Source organism: Orbilia oligospora (assembly GCF_000225545.1).
Source record: "Orbilia oligospora ATCC 24927 unplaced genomic scaffold scaffold00215, whole genome shotgun sequence".
In the NCBI taxonomy this organism is placed as follows: Eukaryota; Fungi; Ascomycota; class Orbiliomycetes; order Orbiliales; family Orbiliaceae; genus Orbilia; species Orbilia oligospora.
The window spans coordinates 1,092,668-1,116,252 of NW_011645772.1; the positions used below are offsets into that span (position 1 = coordinate 1,092,668).

General features: G+C 45.7%; 7 protein-coding genes across 7 annotated transcripts; 4 read left to right on the top strand and 3 right to left on the bottom strand.

Annotated features, from left to right (window-relative positions):
- Positions 1–1,221: 1,221 nt before the first annotated feature.
- On the top strand, positions 1,222–1,720 carry AOL_s00215g332 (uncharacterized protein; the record flags this gene model as incomplete). Its single annotated transcript, XM_011129534.1, has 2 exons — positions 1,222–1,271; positions 1,348–1,720. 2 exons carry the CDS (start codon positions 1,222–1,224, stop codon positions 1,718–1,720), a joined length of 423 nt encoding a protein of 140 aa, XP_011127836.1.
- Positions 1,721–2,258: 538 nt separating this feature from the next.
- On the bottom strand, positions 2,259–3,224 carry AOL_s00215g333 (uncharacterized protein; the record flags this gene model as incomplete). Its single annotated transcript, XM_011129535.1, has 1 exon — positions 2,259–3,224. The coding sequence occupies one exon, from the start codon at positions 3,222–3,224 to the stop codon at positions 2,259–2,261; it is 966 nt and encodes a 321-aa protein (XP_011127837.1).
- A 402-nt stretch (positions 3,225–3,626) lies between these two features.
- On the bottom strand, positions 3,627–5,864 carry AOL_s00215g334 (uncharacterized protein; the record flags this gene model as incomplete). Its single annotated transcript, XM_011129536.1, has 3 exons — positions 3,627–4,616; positions 4,675–4,830; positions 4,911–5,864. The coding sequence occupies 3 exons, from the start codon at positions 5,862–5,864 to the stop codon at positions 3,627–3,629; spliced, it is 2,100 nt and encodes a 699-aa protein (XP_011127838.1).
- Positions 5,865–7,797: 1,933 nt separating this feature from the next.
- AOL_s00215g335 (uncharacterized protein) lies at positions 7,798–9,844 on the top strand (the record flags this gene model as incomplete). Its single annotated transcript, XM_011129537.1, has 2 exons — positions 7,798–8,889; positions 8,951–9,844. The coding sequence occupies 2 exons, from the start codon at positions 7,798–7,800 to the stop codon at positions 9,842–9,844; spliced, it is 1,986 nt and encodes a 661-aa protein (XP_011127839.1).
- A 3,098-nt stretch (positions 9,845–12,942) lies between these two features.
- AOL_s00215g336 (uncharacterized protein) lies at positions 12,943–16,469 on the top strand (the record flags this gene model as incomplete). Its single annotated transcript, XM_011129538.1, has 7 exons — positions 12,943–13,076; positions 13,163–13,275; positions 13,338–13,433; positions 13,491–13,601; positions 13,657–13,743; positions 13,808–16,173; positions 16,233–16,469. 7 exons carry the CDS (start codon positions 12,943–12,945, stop codon positions 16,467–16,469), a joined length of 3,144 nt encoding a protein of 1,047 aa, XP_011127840.1.
- Positions 16,470–17,356: 887 nt separating this feature from the next.
- AOL_s00215g337 (uncharacterized protein) lies at positions 17,357–20,396 on the top strand (the record flags this gene model as incomplete). Its single annotated transcript, XM_011129539.1, has 3 exons — positions 17,357–18,673; positions 18,755–19,109; positions 19,192–20,396. The coding sequence occupies 3 exons, from the start codon at positions 17,357–17,359 to the stop codon at positions 20,394–20,396; spliced, it is 2,877 nt and encodes a 958-aa protein (XP_011127841.1).
- A 176-nt stretch (positions 20,397–20,572) lies between these two features.
- On the bottom strand, positions 20,573–22,474 carry AOL_s00215g338 (uncharacterized protein; the record flags this gene model as incomplete). Its single annotated transcript, XM_011129540.1, has 6 exons — positions 20,573–21,509; positions 21,565–21,719; positions 21,786–21,911; positions 21,973–22,208; positions 22,302–22,376; positions 22,456–22,474. The coding sequence occupies 6 exons, from the start codon at positions 22,472–22,474 to the stop codon at positions 20,573–20,575; spliced, it is 1,548 nt and encodes a 515-aa protein (XP_011127842.1).
- Between the last annotated feature and the right edge of the window lie 1,111 nt (positions 22,475–23,585).

The following is a 23,585-nucleotide window of genomic DNA, read 5'->3' on the forward strand; positions in this document are numbered from 1 at the left end:
CATTTAAGTGAATCTGAGATGAAGTTATTTCGTGAATGTCCGGTTTGGCTAAAGTTTTGAGTAAATAAAGACGAATATTTAGTCAGAAAAACGGTGCCTTGAATGTGAAACAGCATATATATCTGAGTAGAGATCTGGTGGGTATAGTACCATTGGACGCCGGATACGAATATGCAATTGCCACGAAGGCAGAGAGAACGACGACCGAGAGCTTCATCGTATAGAACGTAATATAGTAATATATCGATTAATATAGTAATGTATACTTAGATCACTAAAGCGAAATGAAAGAAATTACAATCCTCAATTCGAGAGAGCACCTGCGCTTTCTTTTATAGTTTTCTAAAACCCAGGACCGGACTCATCTTAAAGTATCCTCGATATTGCTCTTATGATATAAGGGAACATATATTCCAGAGATATTAATATTACATCCCGATATCAATCCCATGCCCCCGAGCCCGAGAATATAGGTATGTGACCGAAAATATAGACCTTTGTGGCTACGATTTTCTGATACCTAGGAATTATTGGCTGTTTTACCATAATGGGTGTGTCTCTTGAAGAATCTTATAGGCTCATGTGTAATTCACTGCCCTGATAATTCAGAATGCAGGCCATAACAAGTGCATGTGTATCGCAATCGCATATTGCCACTTTAGGTATGGTAGGAAATGCCGGCACCTTGGGTATCTATCCGCTTTTTGGTCAATAAGACAGCTCATCATGCCGTCTTCTTCTTTCCTTTCTTTCTTTTTCTCCTTTGAAAGCTGTGATATTTTCTGTCCCGGCTGACCAGTGCGGGGCAGCTGCAGGTCACGGCTGCTAGCTTCTCCACTTGAGCTGGCACCAGTATTACACACAATTGCACAAACAAGTTAAGTTTTCGATCTGGATTTTGATATAAAGGATAAAATGAAATAAAATAAAAATAAAAAGGTTAGAAGGGAACATCCCTGCTTCGATGCCTCCCTCATCGCTGCATCGCGTTAGGCTTGTTGTAGGTCAAAAGTCATGATGTCGTTGATTTTTCGCTTAACCCGCATGCCCTGCATCATATCAACCTCACGAGACGAGCACATACGTCGAAACGCTACTCTCTTCAACCTTCCCGTAGTCCGACCTCCAACGACGATGCCAAATATCTCCACAACCTCTCTTTAGCCACCCTCCCAATTGAATTTTCCCATCAATCTCATCGATTCCCCCCAAAAATCCAAAATGCCTGCTCCCGAGGACCCCAAGATGCCCTCCTCCTTCGAGGGCAATGAGTACGCTACACCCCCACCAACGAAATCTCATTCGGAATCTATTCGGTAACTAACCATACACTGCAAAACCTCCCAGAGAATTCTACGAAACCTCAAGAACGACAAAACTTTTTCGCCGTATAACGGATGAACCACTTATCCCCCTGGGCATGGCCTTAACCTGCTGGGCTCTCTTCCGCGCCTCCCGTTCCATCCGTGCCGGAAATGATAGGGACTATACCAACAAGATGTTCAGGCGCAGAATTTACGCTCAGGGATTTACGATTGCGGCTATGGTGGGCGGAAGCTATTATTATGCGGACGAACATCGTGCGCGTAAGAATGTGGAGACTAAAGTGGCAGAGCAGAAGGCGAAGGAGAAGAATAGAGCTTGGATTAAAGAGTTAGAGGCTAGAGAGGGGGAGAGGTTGGAGTTGGAGAGGATTGCAAGGGAGGAAGCGAAGAAGTGAAGTGGTTGTTTCTTGGTTATGAGATCGAGATTTGGGATTAGAGATTTGGAGATGGGAAGCTCTTTTTTCAATTCATTGTATATTCTTTATACAGGGCCAACCGCTGCTTGTGAAGCTTGAAGTTGGATGCTAGCTATGCAGGTTTTTATACTGAATGGCGGGTTCTGGCTTTGGTTATTATGATTACCATTGTACTATAACATTCTCTCAGCATCTCTGGAAATATGCGAGGCGTTTTTGGGCAGTTATCCTCCAGGGCTATAGCCGTCTTGAAGCCATTATGGCCACAGTTTCTCAAGTGATATAAATGGAAGGGCCAAGGTGCCATTTATGGTATCTGCGGCATTAGTAGTCATCAGCAGCCCTGGACGGAGCCAGACTTCCTTGGCTGGTTTTGATATCCTTCAATATCGCCCTAGCAATATTGTCACGGTACACCTTTAATACTATGGGGAACAAGTATCGGCATCCTCATTGATAAGGCCGACTACCATACCCTGACATTATGAAAGAAACTTCAAATGTCAATCATATCCCTTCAGCTGCCTACACCCTCCCCAGGTGCTCCAGCCGCTGGAGCAGCATCGCCCTCTACAACTTTCCTCCCTTCCGCCCAATCGACCACACCTTGTAGCCTCTCCAACCTCTCCTGATAAAACCCTACTAATTCCTCCAACGTCTCTATACTTCCCTTCTTCTCCTTCGTTACCGGATCCATAATGCCGCCCGTGCCAGGTAATTTCCTCTTACCCTTCCCGACCCCTTCGATCGTTAACATCAACCCCCCATCTCCAACATCCCCCGTAGTAGTCGAAGTACCATCGCCATCACTCATCCATGTCGGTGCCTTGGTCACACTAACCCCACTAACCTGCCACTCAGGACTCAAACTATGCGCAGAGAGTATTCCCTGTCCATCAGCTGCAACATCAACCAATACAACCCTTTCGTTATATCTACCACCACGACTACCACCAGGTTTTGAAAAATGGCCCGATGAGTTACTGTCGACGTCCGCTTGGCTGCCAGAGCCGGAGTTGTTCCCGCCGGTGTTAGTACCGGGTGATTGGTTTGCAGCAGCGGAGTTGGAAAGGCTGTTTGGAGCTGAGGGGGAGTGTGCAGGCGGCGGACCAGGAAGGATGGCGAGAGGATCGAATTCGTCGTCGGAGAAGACGTATCGGACGGTGGGGTGGAAGTGGGAGGATGTGGTCGCGTCTTGGATTAAAGTGAAGAAAGGCAGAAAGGCAGGTTGTTGGTTGGGAGGCTGTTGGGTTGAGACGCTGTCGTCAGTCGTGATGGTAACGGTGGCAAAGGAAGTTGATGGCTGTTCGGTGGAGGAAATGCCTGGGAAGGGTAGCTGGGATGGTCGGGGAGTGGGTGGGTCTAGAGAGCCGGCTGTGGGCGGACGTGGAGAGCCAACGGGTAGAGATGGAGAGGGAGTAGGCCGTTGGGCAGCTGTAGCTGAAGGTGTTAGTCGCGGTGGAATAGGCTGAGGCGTAGACATCCTGTAGATATCCCTCCTGCAACTACGATGGTGGTGTTATTTGAAGCTACTATGTAAGCTATGGTGAGGATGTTACATGGGAAGCCAGCTTTTGGGCCGCGGGGAGCTGTTTGAGTGGTTAGAGAGGCCCCGAGACGAGGTTGGCTGGCTTCTTAATGCTGCTTAGAAGTCTAAGCGAAGGGAAGAACACCACAATTAGCCACTGCTATTCAGTAACGTTCACCACCTTGAGGATTGATACCATAAATTCATATGAACTATGCAGTTGTGCAAAGGACTACCATGAACTCCTCCCCATTATACCTGACGTCCCCAAATAATAACCCGGAGAAATAGCGCTAATACTATGTACAGATAAGTATAAATAGATATGTCGACATAATGCATAACCACGTTAACCATTCACAGCTTCCTTCGCTTCCCCCTCGGCCGACCCCTCCGTGATGGTAGCGGGTTCTTATGATTCCCAACTTGCCTGTATTCCTTGAATACCGTATTCACGGTCGCCTTCTCTGGCGATGCAGATGCGCCCGCCCTACCAAGAGGTGGGGCCGTAGGCGTGGTATCCCTCTCACGATCGCCTTCCCGTACTGCTTCCCTAATTGTTTGTTTCGAAAGGCAGAAATCCACGTGGTCGTTGAACGTTCTATCTTCGGCCACCTGTGGGAGGTCGCATATTGGACACGGCCAGTAGATTTCTTCGCTTCCGTTCCCCTCATCTTTTGTCTTCTCTTCATTTTCCACTTCCTCTTCTTCGTCATCACCACCTTCAAGCCCTAGCAAATCATCACTTCTCAACCCATCAAAGTATTTCAGTTCGTCCGGGTCCATTTCCACGTCATCTTCGCGCCCTATTTCAAACCCCGCCTCGGTATACTTCCCCCATTCCTCTTCCGGCCATTCCTCCCACTTCTCTTCCGCTTCAGTTCCAAACTTTCTCTTTTTAACAACAAGAGGCTTGAAAAAATCGTTTCCATTGCCGCTTTTCTTTCTACTTGATAGATTAGTCATCCTAAGTCCCATAAGTCGAAGCTTCATTGGCTTGTATTCCTCTTCCAATTTGGTTAATAGAGGTAGCGCGTAGTCATACACATCCCCGGCCTTCCAAATCGGATATGGTAAGGGTTTCTGCCGAATCGCCTCTTCATATGTGAACATCTTGACTTTCAATGCAAGCGTACGGCCCTGTAGCTCCGTTTTCGTCAGATCCTCTTCGAGGGCTTCTGCAGTTTTCCTAAGTTTTTCCCTAAGATTTGCAGTGCCCTCTAGATCAGGGAAAGTCGATTCGCTACCGATGGATTTACGGATGTATTCTTCGGCTGGACGGATCACGGTCCTGCCGAGACCCAAGAAGACGGAGATCAAGAATTCGTAGGCTTTCTGGCCAAAGAGCTATTACAAATCGTTAGAATGTTTTCAATGGCCATCGCTAAATATTACTCTAGCGAACCTTCAAGATTAATCCCCGCATGGGGTAGATATCGCCGCAGGTCTTGATCCCTACAGCCTCGAGTTCTCGTTCGAAGACTCGACCAACACCGTTGACTTTTCGGACTGGGAGTGATTTCATAAATGACATGACTGCTGAGCGGTCGTTCCCCACACGCTAGTTTAAAAAAAAATATAAAAAAAATAGGTTAGCTAACTCTACTTGATCATGTGTATATGTTTCGGAGCTAGACATACGAATTGACCGTTCGGCTTGTTTTTATTTGAACAAATCTTTGCGATTCGTGCATTCGGAGCAATCCCTGCTGAAACTGTAAGCTTTGAACGCTCAAAGACTTCCTGTCTCATCTTCTCTACGGCCTCCTCGGGGTCTAGTTTGTGCCTCTCTAGATAAGGTGTGATATTAAGATATGCTTCGTCGCAGCTAGCGGCTTCGAATCTTTCATCATATCTAGAGAGTACCTCCCGGACTTCTTTCGCTTTCGCATTGTATTTTTCGAAGTTTAGAGGAAGAAAGACGAGTTGTGGGCATAGTTTGATAGCGATGTGACCAGCCATGCCTGAGCGAACGCCAAATTTGCGGGCCTCGTAGTTACATGTCGTGAGCACTCCTTTGCCGACAGCCATAGGCACAGTTTTGAGTTCTGGTCGGTCGAGTTCCTCGACTGAGGCGTAAAAGGCGTCACAGTCGACATGGATGATTGTTTGCGACAGATCTCTCTCTAGTTCTAGCGCTGCGATATGTGCATCTGCCTTTTTCAGGTCACTTGAAGTGTCCGTTTTGTCGAGTTCGGCTTTCTTTTTGAGAATACGATCGATACGTTTTGTAAGTTCTAGATCCTTTCGCGATTCATTGACGAAGTATTTAGAACCCTTTGAGGCTTCATAGATGATTTCGGCGACTCGTGATTGGTCAACATTATCCTGCCCGGATTTGAGGACCGAGGGACCGAGCAGTTGTTTTTTGAGAGTGGATTGAGATGATGGTTCAGGGAGATTATTCTCATCATTTGCGACGCTTGTTTGGGCGACAGTAGGGGGTTGTGGATGCGGAGGGGCCGCCGGTCTTGGGCCGAACATAGGCCGTCGCCCTCGCTGACGGGATATGTTAGCATACCGCTGTTGATTAGCAGTATTAATCTTTGGAAGAGGTTGTAAATCCTCGACGAAATCTCTGTCGCCGTCCAGCATGGCTTGCAGCTACGGGATGAATATCGCGATGTCGAGATGCATACTGTCATGGAAGGATTATATAACATGAAGTAGCAGGCAGCGTATGACTGCGACAGGCCACTACACGACTGACCAAGTGAGAAAATCATAAACATAACGAGAAGGGTAAAAGGCGTGTTTGACCGGGGCCACGACATCACGTGCAGCCCGCCCGCCGCCAAAAATGCGACAAAAGTGCGGCTGTTTTTGATTGGAGACCTTTTTTAGAAACTTTGCAAACCAAAAAGGAGAATGAAATTGAAATGAGCTGGGGGAAAAAATGGGGCGTTTCGAAACAAAGAGGGTACAGTTGTGAAGCTCTCTCTTGAACGAAACGACGAATATGAACGGTCCGCGGCTGGTCGGCTGCTGCTGCAGGCCACGACACACTTCACACTGCATAGCATAGCATAGGATGTATTACAATGTCTATCATATGCATTCAATTCCGGATAATATAATACAATATCTGAAAAAGTTGTGAAGCTCCTGACGATTGTAGCGGTATCGTGATGATGACGACCAAGCAACGAGACCAGCTAGAATGGAGGGCTACATTCGATTCGCATTCCTGTTCGTTTGTCTGCATTGTCTGTCTGCATGACATTCCTCTGCGGGGACAGCAAGCGTCGATTCGTCGAGCTCTCCGCAGTCGACGCCTTAGCCTGCAGGCCTAGCGCATGAACCTTCCTCTGTTTAGATACCGATATGCGTGGCCCTTGTATGCTCGGTCGAATGACACGACTGACAGGCGCCCTATCCTGCTTGATGCCTGGTGTTTTTGTTCTACATTCCTCGAGCTGGCTGGCTGGCTGGCTGACTGGAACATGGTATGGGAGCTGGGAGCTGCAGGGTGGGAAGTGCCATGAGGAGGGAGCTGGTGCTAAGCTCGTTCGGTTCCCCCTCATCGTATCGTATCATCCGGATCTCTTAAATCCTGGGAGTATCCCCCTCTTGGGGGATCGGTCAGATGGATTTAACTCGAAATCGATTGTTGATATCATCGAACAGAGCTAGAGAGTGTATGTTGATGCAGGGCGATAGATTTTTCCGTGAGGTGACTGTGGAGTGAGTATTCTTTGTGCTGATACTTCACTGCGTAGAAAGACCCTCTCGAGACTATCCATCCTCTGCATCCCCGTACGATTTAGACAGCCTCGAGACTACCCGACTACCTCTTAACTATCCATTCTATCCATTTACCATCGACGACGAGCTTATATAATATAGTACAGGACAGTCCCGTACCCGGCTATATTTCTTTAATTATCCTCACCGGCTCCCGTCCGATATATAATACCGAACTAGATCGCAATTTCCCGACCGGGTTCTTCAGGGACGAGGCATTATTCGGTCCCCTGGCTCGACAAAAGGCAGCTCGGGACGCTGTTTCAAAGTCTTCCCGAAGAAAACCTTTGATTTGAATCGTCTTTCCTCAAATTCTCTCGCTCCGTCGACTTGACATATTCGGTTCCTTGTCTCTGGCCGCATCGAGCAGTTCGTTCATCCAGTTAGTCTTGACGATATTGAGAATCGAAGCATGCATGCATAAGGCCTGACGCTTAGAGGGACCCTTTTTCTTGAATTCTTCTCTTCCTGCGACTTGCGACTGTCAAGTTTAAACTTCATCAATCAATCAATCAAATCAATCAATCATCAATCATCAATCATCAATCATCAATCTCAATTCCAATTTCAATTCCACTTACCAGAATTCCCATTCCAATTCCAATCCAGTACGAAAGTCGAAAGTCGAAAAGTTAAAGTCAAAATTCGAGGTCAAACCCGAAGACTCATTCATACCTACATATGTCCTGACCACTCTCGCTTTGTTCATCTCCGCCTCACCAATCGACCGTTGACCGATTCCGTCGACGGTCCTTAATTTCTATAACTTTCAAAGGCTCTCACAATGCCGCTGGCTCCTGCGGGCCATGGGCCACCGTCAGGGCCTCGATTGGCCGCTCATCCGATATCCCCAGCCGGCCAACAGTCTTCGATATCCTCCCGTTCAAGCATCTCCAGACCGACACCGAGAATCACCCGCAACGACTCCTTTGCCTCGATTCCTGGAGATGTCTCTCCTGCTACTCTTCGTTCGAATGCCAATTTTGACTCTTTCCCCTCACGAAGGGCTCCCGGATCTGTAGCAAGTTTCGTGGCAGCTAGACCGCCGCCTCGATCGAGTACACCCGGCAGCACCGTGAGCTCCTCCTCGTCGCCTATGTTCTTCCACGCCAGCGATGTCAAAGGAGGTCTCCGTGCTCCGAAAGCACCGGTTCTAGCAAAGGCTCCAGTGGTGGCCAAACCGCCAGTATCCTCAGCAAAGTTTTTCTATGCATCCGACACTCGCAATGGCCCTTCGTCTCGCTCGCATTCGCCTGTCAGGGACGATCTGAACGTTAGCCGCGTTACCTCTCCTCCTCCAAACCAGACACCTCATCTCACTCCTTCCGGCAGACATGGTTCCGTCGTTTCCACAACCACCATCACTCCCTCGAAAACCACCATCACTCCCTCGAAACCTACCCCTTATGTCAAAACTAATGTCACTCCGACTAACACAACGAGACGACGAGACCTCTCACCCGATCCTCGACCTGTATCTCCTCGCACCGACAGTAGTACTAGTGGCAGTCAGGCGTCAACAGGACCCAGGTTAATGGCCAGTCCGAAAATTGGAACATCACCTCCTGGAAAACAGTCGCACTTGTCTCACCCTCCACCTCATCTCCCTTCGAATCCACCTTCTGCCCCTTCGTCGAACAGAAACTCTTTCACTGCGCCACACCCGCCACAGATTCACTCCCAGTCGCATTCCCGACGGCAATCTGCTGATTTTACACCACCTGTACGGGCTGCTAGAGCTGGATCCGTTAGCGGAGTGAGTGTATATGATCAATCTCCAAAATCACCGACTCTGCCGCTGCACGCGATATCCAGTGCCCATGCCATGATAGAGCATCAGAAGGATCTCGCTGCAGCGGCTAGACGAGAGAGAAAGGTTAGTCAAACTCCTTTGCAAAGTAGTATGAGTATTTATTTCTAACATAACTTGGTATCAGATCATGGATCTCGAAATTTCCAATGCTTCCCTCCTCGCTATCAACAAAACTTTCGAGCGCCGAATCCGAAAGCAAACAGCCGAACTTCGCCGTTTCCGTCGTTTAGCCAGAGCAGGGCTACTTTCATCCGATAAATTTAAGAAACATAAGAGAAAGAGCAGCCGGGATGTTGATTCCGAAGCAGACCCGGAAGCCGGTGCCGAATATAATTCAGGAGACGAAAGCTCAGATGAAGAAGAGCTTGACGAGGAAGAGGAAGACGACGACTTGGACGACGAAAGCTCTTCATCTGGCTCCGGCGATGGAAAAGAAGAATCGGAGAAGGATTTGGCAAAGAGAGCTAAAGACGAAAAACACCTTGCTTCGGATATTGAGAAGCATAGAGCTTTGCTTGAAGCATCTGCCAAAATGAATGCATCTCTGAAGCGCTGCCACGTTCTCGCCGAAACACTTATTGAGGAAGGAAAGCGGGCATTAGAGGTTGAAGCTGAGCTGGAAAAGAAGAGAAGAGCACCACGGGTAGTCGACTCCTCAGACTTCGATGAAGGGGTTACGGAATCGGAACTCGACACAGAACTTGATGACCAAGATAATACCACAACAGACGACAACCAAAGCGACAGAAGCGGGGCATCCACTCCCACATATTATCAAGACAGCGAGGTTGACGGCAGTGGGCCACGCAGCATCAGTGACTACGAGAGCCGGAGCGAATATGAGAGCCGGAGTGAATTCAGCGGCAGTGAAGGATATTACAGCGAAGATTATGAAAGCCAAGATGAAAGGGGTGGCAATGTGTACGAGGTTGATGCCCCGGATGTTCTCCCACGCCTTGACTCCGAATATCCGATATTGAGATTAGCCAAGATGCCCGTCATTGCGAAGGTACAGTAAATAGAAAGAATGATTATTGTTTTTTTGTGTGTTATTGTTATATTAGTCGGTTTTTCGGTATCTGTTTTTTTAAGGGAACACATCAAGCGGGAAGGCGTCACGAGGAGGAATTACCAGATCTCCGGAAACAAAACTATCAATTTTGGGATTAATATGCTTTTCGCTCTACTTTTTATTTCAGAACTTCATTTTATTTAGTTAGCCAGTTGTTTCTTCTATTTTTTTGTTTTACTGGGGTCTCTGCGGAAACTATGGTGGGCGGGGTGGACTGTGAATATTGAAATACCGGGGTGCATGCTTTTCCTTTTTTTTCTTTCTACTATTCTGTCTATCCATAAAACCGAGACTGCACAATGGCGTTTATAGCTCTTTTACTTTTACTGCCTGTTTCTGTTTTTTTTGCGAAACAAAAACCTCGCCGCTGCTACTATCAAATATTACTCTACTTACATCACCTTGATGGTTTTCCTTCTTCTCGAGTTTCTTGACTGGGTTCAGGGGTTTTTTTTTTCATTTCTAAACTAACTGTATAGCTACTTTTCTAACTACATTCGCTCTTTGAACATGCATTTATGGTCTCTATTTTTTATACTCTTACTCATTGCTTAGTTCTTTTCCCTCGATGAGTCTAACTAGGACGTCGTCTCAGCTCCTCGCATCCTAGTCCTCTGTTCCTTTCACATATGCATTAACAAGACTGGCATTCGTTTTTTTCCCGTCCTTGCTTGTTCTTTTCTGTTAATTTATCTTTATTTGAGAATTCATCGATTGTGTCTTCACTGATACACAAAAATTTATGCATGGCGGAGAAGGTATTTCGCTTTTTGGGGGGTCACAGTACTAGCAGTCTCGTTGGTATCAGGGCAACAGAGACTCCGAATCTATGCTTTTCTCTCTCGACGACGGGGCTCTTATAGTTTTTTTTCATATATATAGACAAAGCGTGGGGATTCGAATGTAAAGTAGTTAATAATATAGACTTTATCTTATAGTCTTCCGATTCAGAAGGGTGTTTTTCTCCTTAGGCATAGGTCCGTGGTAGGTAGAACTGAGTTCATGAAGAATGCCTATACATAGCTTCGAATTCTACAACCAAAGGGCAAGTGTCACTTTACAAATTTATATACATTTAGTTTATAAATAAATTTATATTTCATTTCAGAGAAACTGTTGCGTATAAATGTTAACGAAAATTATTAACCAGCCAGCTCTTCTAATACTCAGAAACTATCAGAGAAACTTAGTTTTAGAGAAGCTGCTAGTATTAATACGTACATAAATTTATGTGGGCTCATCTCATTTTAAGCTTTTATATATATAGTATGTAAAGGATCCTCATGGTCCATCTTTGCTCAGGGATAGATTTTATTTCCCTAAACAAGATAGAATCTAGGGTTACGCCGTAATATAGTATATCATATATTTAAGGGTATTAAGATTGGCAAAGCCTGGTCTTACCACCGCATGCTTAACTAAGTAGTTAGGAGTCTATAGGGTTATTTTCGTTGTCCTGGCCTGGGCCAAGAAGGAAGCATTCTATGTTGAAAGGGCTCTGTAAACAATTGAGCATATATACCCTAGAAACCATGCTCAAGTGAGAAGATGTACATGCGTGATCAATTTTTGCTGGGAAGAACTGCTATAATGCCACCTTGAGAACAGGGGATTAAACTATAAAGGTATGAGTCGAGGTTGCCTATTGAAACCTCGTCGAAGAATTGAAATTTCGCGATCAATTCTCCTGGGGATGCATGTAGCAGGAATCGTATCTTAGCTTTAAGGGATGACTTGAATAACAACACTGTAGGCTAGAGTGGAGAATGCAGGCAAAAAAAAGCCTAATAAGGATGAGTGGTAAGGCGGTCCCGCAAGAGCGTGAGGTAGAGACTGTCAATGCACAGCGTGAAGGAGAGTCTAGAATTGGTAGCGCAACACACAAGTCTGGTTGGTTACGAGACTGAAGTCTGGTTATGAGACTGAGTCTAGAACATATTGTGTTGTGTGATGTCGATAATGTGTTGTCGATGTTGGAAAGTTTTGCAGCGCAGATCGCTGTGTTGTTTGGCAACTGCCAAACGGCCCTGTTTCAGGCTTGTCTACGCCCTTCGAGTTTCAGGCATTCCGAGTACCAACTTGTACTTGAGTCTATTTCTGTAATTACTACTTGAGTCCTAATGGCACCGGATGTCTACAGTTCCGATTCTGTGAGAAAGCTAAGCTATGGCTAAAGTATCTCAAATACGAACTGACAGTTCGATATTGTTGGGGATTATAGATATGGTGGTAGACTATAGACGTCATGTGGCCGATACATCGTGACCTGAATAGATTGGAGTGCCTCCCAACCCAACGGTAGAGCAATGCAATATGCAGGCAAGCAGCTAAGGTCTCCACTATACTGCATTTGATACTCCGCCTCCGCGCCCATATCATGACGGATATTAAAACACTAAGTCGATCGAAGGGCCTTTCGGGTTGGAGGAAACTGGAACCTTACATGTTCTGAAGTGAAGTACTTTACATGCTTAGTTCCTGTCCATATAATAAGCTTGTGCTACGGCTCTAGACCGACCGACCGATCAAGTCAAATCAAGTCAGCCCAGCAGTTTCGCCTTTTCCTTTGATCTTCTCCCTTCTCATCTTCTTTATCCCCTTCAACTGTAATATTTTATATTTTTCATCTCTTATAATCTTTGTCGTTTCTCATATCCTTCCCTTCCCTTCATTATTATACATCTAGATTTTGAATAAAACGTTTCGTTCTTGTGTCTCTGTCGTTTGGTTAGAGTGCATTTCCAGTGTCGTCATAGCCTTGTCGCCGGGAGATTGCGTGTCGCAGCTTGACTTCTTAAGGCCCGTCATTCTGTCTCGCTGTTCGTTTAACCCCAACCAACCACTACTAATTAGCCACTCCATAATATACTTATCCACCCTCTCACACCACGCTCCTTCTCTTCTCCACCGCTTCCCCGGACTACTTCCGATATCATTCAAACAGACATAGATCGATAGGCGATTTCGCAATCTCCAACCTCATAAAACTATACCTTAATATCTTCCGGCGTGCCATAGTGCCGCTGTGTTAAACCCGATCAGCTATGAGATACCTAGCCTTACTTTCGGCGCTCTCCGTCGCACCCCTATTAGCCTCGGCCTTCAACTATACTACCCCGAACCCAAGATCTTTCTCGCCGGCACTTAATAATAACAAAACGAAAGACTGTCCACCTTGGTACGGTTGCCCAAATTTTTTGATTTGCGATTGGAATCGGGTGGTAGAAAGTGTGTGAAACTAACACCGGGCGTATTTTGTCGCAGCTTCAACTGCCACCTACCGGTCCACCAATGTAAGCAGTTTGCGAACTGCAATTCGTACAACGGAAGATGCGACTGTCCTGCTGGTTGGGGAGGAGACGACTGTAGCGAGCCAGGTCCGATATTACCTTTTGTTCCCAGGTGCTATTTTAGGCGCTAACAATCCTCGGCTGAATAGAATGCGGCGGTCTCAGCGATGGACTGGATCGATACATCCGACCTAAAGGCGAAAAGTGTAAATGCAAAGATGGGTGGGGTGGAATCAATTGCAATCGTATGACACAATATACCTCAAGACTCGGTTCACAACCAAGAAGCTAATAGACAACAGTCTGTACAACCAATGATGCTTGTATTTCTCTCATGCCGGAAGGCGTTGAAGGTACCTGCTACAAGGGCGGTCTTGTGGTGAGGGAGAACTACCAGATGTGCCGAGTTACCAGTACGATTCTCTAACACGATAATGCCATCATGGATATTTACTGACGTGGGTGCAGATAAGAAGATCCAGGACCAATTGGGGGATTCGAAAGCCGATGTTACCTTCGCCTGCGACGCAGAAAAAGAAGAATGTAATTTCCAATGTAAGAAATCCCGTAAAAATATCGTATATGAAAAGACTTGGGCTAATTTGCCGCCGCCGGATAGTCTGGGTCGATGAGGAGGAATCGTTCTATTGCGCTCTCGACAAATGCACATTCGAAATGGACTTCGGCGCCAGCAGCAACGTCACCCACTATAAATGCGAGACTGTCAAGTGCAAATGTATTACGGGACGAATGATGTGTGGTAAAGATGGGTCTCTCGATATATCCGACTTCCTTACAGAGGAGATCAAAGGACCTGCCGAATTCTCCTGCACTGCTTCCTACGACTCCTCTGATACGAAGAAGGACGGTTGTTCCTTTTCCGAACCGGCTATGAATCAGTTGATTAGCGATGTCTTTGGCGATAAGAGCATCTTTTTGGACTGTAATTCGGCCGAATGTGTGCCAAGTTCGCTCATTCCTGGCTATAAACGGCCCCCGAAGAAGGTCAACAAAGCCTTGATCGCCGGGGCAGTGGGAGGCTCTGTTATCACTCTGGCTGCAGTCGTTGGATTACTCTGGTTCCTTCATAGGAAGTCGAACAAGTCTGGCCTTGGCCCTATTCACCTTGGATTGGATGATGATGAGTCCAGCAAACTTATCACCGAACATAAGCCTGCATCGCTTCTTTTCGAGGATGTCTCTTACTCGGTTAATGGCAAGCAGATTCTCTCTGGTGTCCATGGAGTTGTTAGTCCTGGTCAAGTCATGGCGATAATGGGTGCTTCTGGAGCGGGAAAAACAACATTCCTCGATATCCTTGCACGGAAGAACAAGCGTGGTACTGTCGGTGGGAAGATCCTTGTTAACGGACTTTCCGTTAGTGATGATGAGTACAGAGACGTGATTGGTTTTGTCGATCAGGAAGATACCTGCATGCCGACATTAACAGTTTACGAAACAATCTTGAACAGTGCCCTGCTTCGTCTTCCCAAGGATATGGACTTTAAATCAAAGCAAACTCGGGTCATGGAAGTTATGCAACAACTTGGCGTCTTGGGAATCAAGGACTCACTCATTGGATCTGAAGAAGGGGAGCGTGGTATCTCTGGTGGAGAAAGACGCCGTGTCAGTATCGCCTGTGAACTCGTTACCAGTCCTGCAATTCTCTTCCTCGATGAACCCACCAGTGGTCTTGACGCCTACAATGCCTACAACGTTGTCGAATGCCTTGTTTCTCTCGCTCAGAACTACAACCGCACTATCATTTTCACAATCCATCAGCCGAGATCCAACATCGTTGCACTTTTCGACCGCCTTACCCTTCTTGCAAAGGGCCGAATGGTTTACTCGGGTGACTTCAGAGCGTGTCAAGATTATTTTGCCGGCTGTGGATACCCATGTCCAGCTGGTTTCAACATCGCTGATTTCTTGGTTGATCTGACAATGCATGCAAGTCATAAGAGAACAGTCCCTAGCGAAGGAAATGGAAGCTCTGAACCAAGCTCTTCGTCTACCGCAACTGAAAGACCCCAGCTTACCGGCCGCAAGAGAACGAACTCTGTCCGAGACCGCCAAGAACGTGCTCTGTTTACCCGAAAGTCTAGTGGGCTCGGCCAAAGTGCCGATGATGTATCACTCGCCTCCGTTCCTGATGAATCTGAAGCCCTCCTCGCCGACCCCGATCGTGAAGACGATGCAGGCCTTCTTGAGGGCTCTTTCACTGCCCACTCCGATCTAGACGTTCTCATTACTTCTTATCTTAACAGCGATATTTCTAAACAAGTTCATGACGAAATCCAGCAAATTGTCACCACAGCCAATAGCACCGATGGTGATGCTCACGCAACTCTCCTGGGTACTGGTCCTATAACAGGTTTCAAGCGCATCGGTTGGTTCGAACAGTTCTCTATTGTGTCAGCGCGTACCTGGAAGAACCTCTACCGAAACCCCATGCTTATGCTTACTCACTATGCTATTCCTATCGTCCTCGCCTGTCTTTGCGGCTTCTTGTTCTACGGTATTACAGACGATATTGCTGGTTTCCAGAATCGCATGGGTCTTTTCTTTTTCGTCCTTGCCGTCTTCGGATTCAGCGCTTTGACATCCCTCCACGTCTTTTCTCAAGAACGACTATTATTTGTTCGTGAGCGTGCGAATGGCTATTACGCACCGATCACTTACTTCTCCAGCAAAGTTGTTTTCGACATCCTTCCATTACGTCTCCTCCCACCAATCATACTGGGTGCGATAGTCTACCCCATGGTTGGATTGTTACCAGAGTGGGATGCATTCTTCAAGTTCCTTCTTGTTCTGGTCTTATTTAATCTTGCTACTGCGACATTGTGTCTATTTATTGGTATAGTTTTTAAGGATACTGGTATTGCAAACTTAGTGGGCAGCTTGGTGATGTTGTTCAGTTTGCTGATGGCAGGTTTACTGTTGAATCACGATAAGATTCCAGGACCTGCCAAATGGCTACAAGTGGTATGTTGTATTCTCCCCTCCTCCTCCTATATGCAAACATACGACTAACATGGAACCAGATATCGATCTTCCACTACGGGTTCGAAGCACTGATTGTCAACGAGGTTACCACTCTGCAGCTAATTGATCGCAAATATGGACTGGATATCTCAGTCCCCGGAGCAACCATTCTGACCACTTTCGGCTTCAATAACCAGGCCTACTGGGGAGATGTCATTGGACTCGGGGTATTCTCTGGAGTGTTTTTGGTACTAGGCTATCTGGCCATGCACTTCATGTTAGTGGAAAGGAGATAGTTGCAAACATGAATACCCCTTGGGTGGTATCCAAGCTATCGCCATCCCATAAAAGCCAAGGCCAGATGCTCACAGTGCCTAGTTCTTGGCCTGGCCTGCTCGAATAGCCAAGAAGCGAGAATATCTAAGGCAACCTGATAGCCACCCCCCGGTTTACTATCATTTCAACATGAAGAGGGGGACCAGATTTGTAAGAGGTACGTTAATGAGATGGACGAAAGGTCCTTAATTGAATCTTGTATATGAAGCATTTTTTGATGTCACTTTTCACACTCTTTATTCTTTTTATCATTTTTCTTTTTCATTTTGGAGACCACTTGGGAGTTTTATTATGGTTTGCGGATAAGTTGTACTATGATATCAGATTGGTGCATATTTTGTTTGGTTTACACGATATAGGCTACAGAAAGAGAAAGAGGATAACATATAGAAATATATACAAATATATATTTTCGTCAATTGATTTCTAACAGTCGCGAATTGATCGCGAAAGCGAGCTTCTGTGATTCGATTGTGCAATTTTGCATTGTTACGCCACAAGACTACAATTGTGATTGGGTGATGTTCATGTTTCCGGCAAGGGGGGGTTAGTTGAGTCGAAGGGCACGGGGTCCCGCGTTTTTGACTCATAGCTGCATTCCGCATAGGCGTGTTCAATCTTAGCCGGTTGCACGCTGCACGCGTGCTAGCTACGTTAGATGGTATGAGTAACATAATGGCAATATTCTCGGGGAATATACCGAAAGAAATCATGCCAGTACGACAATCGAGGGTATTCGAATATAAAATGAGCGACTTGTCGCTGCTGTCATATCTATTCGTTCAATCAAATCAGAAGTTCATCAATTGATCATAATCAATTTAATTTAATTGAACAGCAAGCCAATATGGTAGCCACAATCCTCTCCCTCCCTAACGAAATACTTTCAAACATCTTCAACGACAGATGTCTTTCCAATGCGGACCTCACCAGACTCCAATTGACTTGCAGTTTGTTCCGTGATAACATCGAACAACAAACCTCTCGCCGGTATACCTTCCGAGTCGACGCCCAAGGCCACCCCACATGGCGTCTAATCCGGTCCCTTCTCAAGAACCCAAAACTGGGTGAACGGTTCAGCGAAATCACCGTTCGATGGGAACGTCGAAATGCATCAAATAAAGAAACCTGGACGGAAACATGGTCATGGGAAAGAGATGAAATTGAAAAGATCCATGACCTTTGCGAAAAATGGTGTATTGACGATCGTACGCAACGTTGTATCGGATATGGAATAAATTCTGAGGCACTCCTGCCGTTGTTACTGGTGTTTACGACGAATTTGAAATCCTTGGATTTGGGAAATATTGACGTCGTGTTGGTGACGCATACGTACCAAGAATGGAGGAGCGGTGCGGCTTTATGGGCCATCGGTGAATCCGAACATAGTGATCCTCAGGCGGAGTTTGATGAAAAGTGTCAAAGTCATAACCCAAGAGACAGGGATATATTCTTATTTGAGAATCTTCCGTATCGACTATCGTCGAGGAGGGAGTCAAGAGCAAGAGCCAAGGATTTGTATAGTCACTATATACATCGTGGTGAAGACCCCATGAACAAACCGGAGAGAACATCACCAGATCCTGATTCAGCTGTCCTCCCGGGATTAGCTAACCTTGAGCATTTCCGGATTGGAAGTGAGAGCGTCGAGGGATATGGAAGCGAACCAGTTCATAGTCTTGATGTTTTTGCGTTTCTCCTTTTACCAGCGATCAAAGCTATTCAGGCATTTGGAGTCTCTCATCTTAAACCTTATTCTATTGGGGGTTATACAGGTTCGATCGGTGACGAAAACGTATCTACGGTGAAACATCTAGTTCTCCAGACGGTGGGGGGTGGGCGCGCGCACACGAGGATGCTCATGCTGGGGCCGGCGCAGGCGCAGGTGCAGACAAAAGTAACAACGTTTGTTGATGTGGTCGCTGGGATTACGAGAAATCTCGAATCGGTTTATGTTAAAACCGGAGAGGATGAAGGAAGTGAAGCCCTGGGACGGGCTTTCTTGGAAAATAACAAAGCGACATTGGTACCAGCAAATGTTATTGTTGACGGTGATGGGTTCGACGATGAAGGAGTGTTCGTTCCGGATTTGGAAAGGAAAAAGGCGCTGGCCTTGAAGCAGAAGCTTTGGGAGCAGAGTCGTGGAAATCTCATGGCATCGAATGTAAGTGCGATATCATCGGTTGTCACTCCTGTCGACGCGATTAATTACCCAGGGACTTAATTCGTACGTTTGCATGTATAGAATAAACAGTCTCCTCTAGAGACCCTTCAGCCGGACATCCTATTCAAGGTTACTTCATTCCTCGAAAAATGCGATTCATTCAATCTCATTCTATCTTCAAAAAACTTTCAAGATGCCTGTTACCGTCATAACTGGTTTAAACTTGGATTCAATAACAGCTCTCTCATATCTCATGATGATCTAGTCATACACAATACACTCGCTCAGCTAGAGTCACCTATTCACATTGGATGGTCGCTCGGGGTCCAAGACGGTGTTCCTCCTGAGTTCTCGGTTTTACGAGCGACGCTAGAGGCTATAAAAAATGGGGATATACGAGGTCCTAAACATATTGAGCTAGACCTTACTAGTTATCGTAAGTGAATCCCGGGCACTAAAGTTGATTTCTTTTTCTTGTTTATGGACAGTTCGATGATTTCTAACATTTTAAAATCTAGAGCCCGATGATAGCGTAGAAAGAATACCAAATCCATGGTATAGATTATTTGAAGAGAAAAATGAGCCTGAATCAGATTCGGAGTCGCCTTTAACTACCATACTTCCTTTTGGCAAAGCCAAAACTTCGGAGGATGATGTTCCGTTCAACAAACATACCACCGTCTTAAGCATCTTCAAGTCCTTTTCAAAAGAAAAGGATCCTTCTGAAAAATTTCGAATATCTATCAAAATCAACCTAGCCGATATCTCGATCTTAAAATTTTGCGACATGACGAAGGTGACAAATCTTCGATTGGAAGAAATCTGGGATGGCAGACAAAAACGCATCGGAAGGAGCGTTGATGGGCTTGTTATGGCACTTTCTGGGCTGACGGACCATCTAAAAACGCTTTCATTAGCAGGGGAGCCATACAGACGGAATGCTAGTAAAGAGTTCGAACCTGCAGATTTATGGGATAAACTCCAGGTTCTTCAAGAGGTAGTCTGGAAAATGAAATCGCTTCGTTCCCTTACCGTCTCTCACCATTACTTATTCCACCCTTCATTTATCCTTTTGCCCCCAGAAGGAGTCACAAGCCTTACGTATTTAGGCATTATGTCGCCTTTATGGTGGCGAAAATTCGCGAGTTACCATTTTGCGGGCGTCGAAGAACTAACTCTGGGGTGTGTGGGCTTGGGGGGAGATGATGGTGCAGAGAGAAAGTATTTGCAGAGCTCGGGGGAAGAGATTTGGAACCAACCTGAGGAATTCAGGCTGGATAGTATTCAGATTTCGGGATTACGCTGGATTAGTTTCGAGGATCTAGCTGACTTCGGTCTTCATTATCCAGCCGACCTTCTTCCATTGGTATTGCAAAATAATCCAAGGATTTCAGAGCATTCTATAAAAGTTCTTGTGAAGGACAGATCGGGTCGGTTCAATGGTGGAAAATTGAAGAAAAGGCTACCGGCGTTTGTTGAAAGACACAGTCGGCGGCTTTTAGATATTCTTCAAAAGAGTTATGCTGATTTGAAGGACGAGTCTATTCTGGAATATCTGTTGACTAAAAAGACTTTACCGAACGATCGGATTGCTGAGGGATTGTTTGAAGCAGAAATAGAGAAGGTGATGGCAGAACGGATGGTCAAGGAATTTGAGGAGAGATTTGCAGCCATTTCCGCGGAGGAAACTACGAAGGCCCTCAGGAGGAGTTTGATGGATTAAGGTGTAAATTTCTTCTTTGGCTTTGCTATTAGATATTAATTTGTAGTTTGATATGAAATTGTCAATAAGCACCCTCGATTCATAGGTAGATGTTTGAGGAAGACATCTCCGGGCCCGCCAATTTATAGACCGAGAATCATGCATTTAAAAGAAAAAACGACATCAGTTATTCAACTCTAAGCCTTTGCCTTCCCCTTCCCCTTGCCAGCTTCATTGTCCCCATCGTCGTCACTATCCTCGTTATCACTCTTAATCTCCTCAAACCTTCCCTCCTGCATCGCCGTCCTAACCGGATTCTCGACATTAATAACCCCAGTTCTATTTAACCTCTCAAACAATACAAATAACTTCTCCGCTTCCCGTTCCTTTTCCTCATCTGTCATGTCTTCCAATCCCTTAAGACCCGATGCTTCAATATCTCTCAGTTCATCATCAAGGTATTGACCTGTTATCGGGTTAATCCTCTTATTCCTACCACTGCCCCCGTCCCCAGATTCCGCGGCACCAATTTCTTCAAGTGCCTCCGAGGGAATTGGAATTCCACGCATCATCAAATAACCGGAAGCATGGCCATATCCTACGTTTTTCACGAATTTAACTGGATCTTCATCTGATATTACGAATAATAGAGTTTGCAAGATAAGCCGAGTGTTGGTGGTTGTGGGCGAGCTTGCTAGTCTTAGTAGTCGGGCTGGGAGGGTAGCGCTATTCGTAGAGCCTAGAGGCGAACTTCGTTCTTTTTCTGAAGGGAGTAATGTTTCATGAAGAAGGGTTTTGACGGGAGCTGGAGAGAGAGGATAGATTTCTATCAGGAGTTTTAGAAGAGATGCGGCGTGCGTGTCGAAGTCGTCTGCTGTTGTGTTGTTGCTGGTGCTGGTGCCGCTGCGAGAAGTGGTTGATGATGATGATGGGATAACAGCAGATTTATCGAAAATTTTTAGGATTTTGGAAACGTGAAGAGTGGGGTTTGAAGGTGGGAAGAAGGCAGTTTGGGAGTCTGTAGTTGTTGGGGGGATATTACTTAGGGCATCGAGGATGTGATGGGTTGGGGCTTGGAGCGGGGGGGATTGGATGGGTAATGCTGATAGAAGGGTGAGGAGGTGGGGAATTGTACTGTATTTGTTAGTATGTTGTTTCATATAAAGTGGGGGGGGGGTAGAGAACTTACGGGCCTAGCATGGTGGATACATCTGAGAGTTTCGTGGTAAGAGTGTAGAGAAGTTTGAGAGTATCTTGGAGAGCCATTGTTTGCATCATTGGAACTGCTAATGAGGAGGCAGTCGATGCGGCGGTTGTATAGGCAATTGCATGGCGAGAGATTGCCTAGTTGATCTTGTTTTTAGATTTTGTGTTTTATATTTAATCAAGCTTCAGGGATTGAATTCCTACTGCAATGTTATTTTCAACGAGATGGTGCTCGTTAGCCCATTTGTTTATGAGGTGGTCGTCTTTAGCAAATGTAGTGGAGAAGAATAGGATTCTTCCTAATAAGAACTCGTCGTCGACATTCTCGCTCTAAACTTTTATTAGACAGATATCTTAAATTCAACAGGACATCTAAAAGAAGATAACTTACTTTGTATGCTTCACTAGTCTTTTCGACGTATCCAGCATCGATAAAGTATTGAACCATTTGTCGATCGAGGTATAATGCATTTGCTAGACATCGCAGTGCCTCTCGAGAGGAGTCTGGGTTGTTAGGACGAAATGCAACTTCTGCAAGAAATACAATTCCCTCGGAAGAGTAGATTGCATCAGAACCAGTGACGGTACGGCCGTAAACCTTTAGTTTTTCAAGAATTGCAAGTTCCTCTATCATTTATCGTCAGCATAATTATTTCCCTACTACCCAAGAGGTGACAGGGTGTGTTGTTTTTGTGGTATTTGAAGGTAGGAGGTACAGACCTTGGGGAGTTAGCTTCTGTTCTGTGACGTCGGCGCGAAGCTGGTCCATTAAGGAGGCCACAGCTGCCCGTTTTACTGGAGATTTCGATGGCAAGTTAGAATATTTATATGATACTCCCTTTTTCTATGGCATTTTCTTATAAGGGGCGCGTACCGTTGGTGGTGTTCGACATAGTTGATGTATCAACAGTACAGTACAGTACTAGTGAGGGTTCAAGAGTTAAGCTAGAGATTAATTGACGGAGCTCAGAATTAGTTTGAAAATAGGGAAAAGAACAGATGAAAAGGGAAAGAAGAACCCGAGAATACTAGTATATATGATATAAAATAAAATGGTATTAGAATAAGGACGTACAAACAAACTGACAGAGAAAGGCGACGTCAGGCAATTGAAGGGACCGTTCACGAGGGAAATTACAATAATCTTGTGGCAGCAGATTGGACCAGGACAATGGCTGTATGTGTGACCCACAACCAATTTAACAATGCAGCAGTTCGATCAAAAACGATGATTTCTAGCTGCTATTCAGTTGCAACGTTGGATATAATCATATCCACTGAGCTGTGTTTAATATAAGCTTAAGGTCCTTGGACAATTTAATGCTTCATCTTTTGATTTGGATTCGGATGTTGCCTTGTCATTTTTGTAACGGTTTGTTTGTGATAGGTTAAATTACTATCTCTGCCTCCCAACTAACTGTGCTTATACTTAAGTATATACCTAGGTACTTACTTAATTATATAGATATGGAAAGACTATGTAAGTACAGTGGTATGCTGGGGATGTGAACATGACAGATGCATGGAAGTGGAGACTCGGGATATGCGCTAGAATGAGGGCTGGCTAGCGTGGACAGTATAGCAACTAGTAATATATCATTTATTATAAAATGTGCCATCCCAGCTCATTACATACACTTATAATAGCTGGTTACTAATGGGTACTTCTTCGCAAGATTATATAAAAAATATGTAAGGTATCAGTCCACCGGAGTCCATCCAGTCGAATCAAACCGGCTGTCGGGTGTGATTCAATCAATTCGAGACTAATGCAATGGAGGATGGCGAAATCCCAGGCGGGGTGTTGCACGTTGTGAGGATTAGAAATCGCCCCGCTCCGGTGCCACCCAAAGTGCCGCTATAAAATTCCTGTCGGCTGCCTTCTCCCAGCCGATAAAAATAGCTATGCAACAGAGCATAGCTGTGAAAACCCCGGCAGATCAGATAAAAAAAAAACCTCTCCCTCTTCCCTCTCCTTTCCTAATCTTTACCATCTCAATCTGA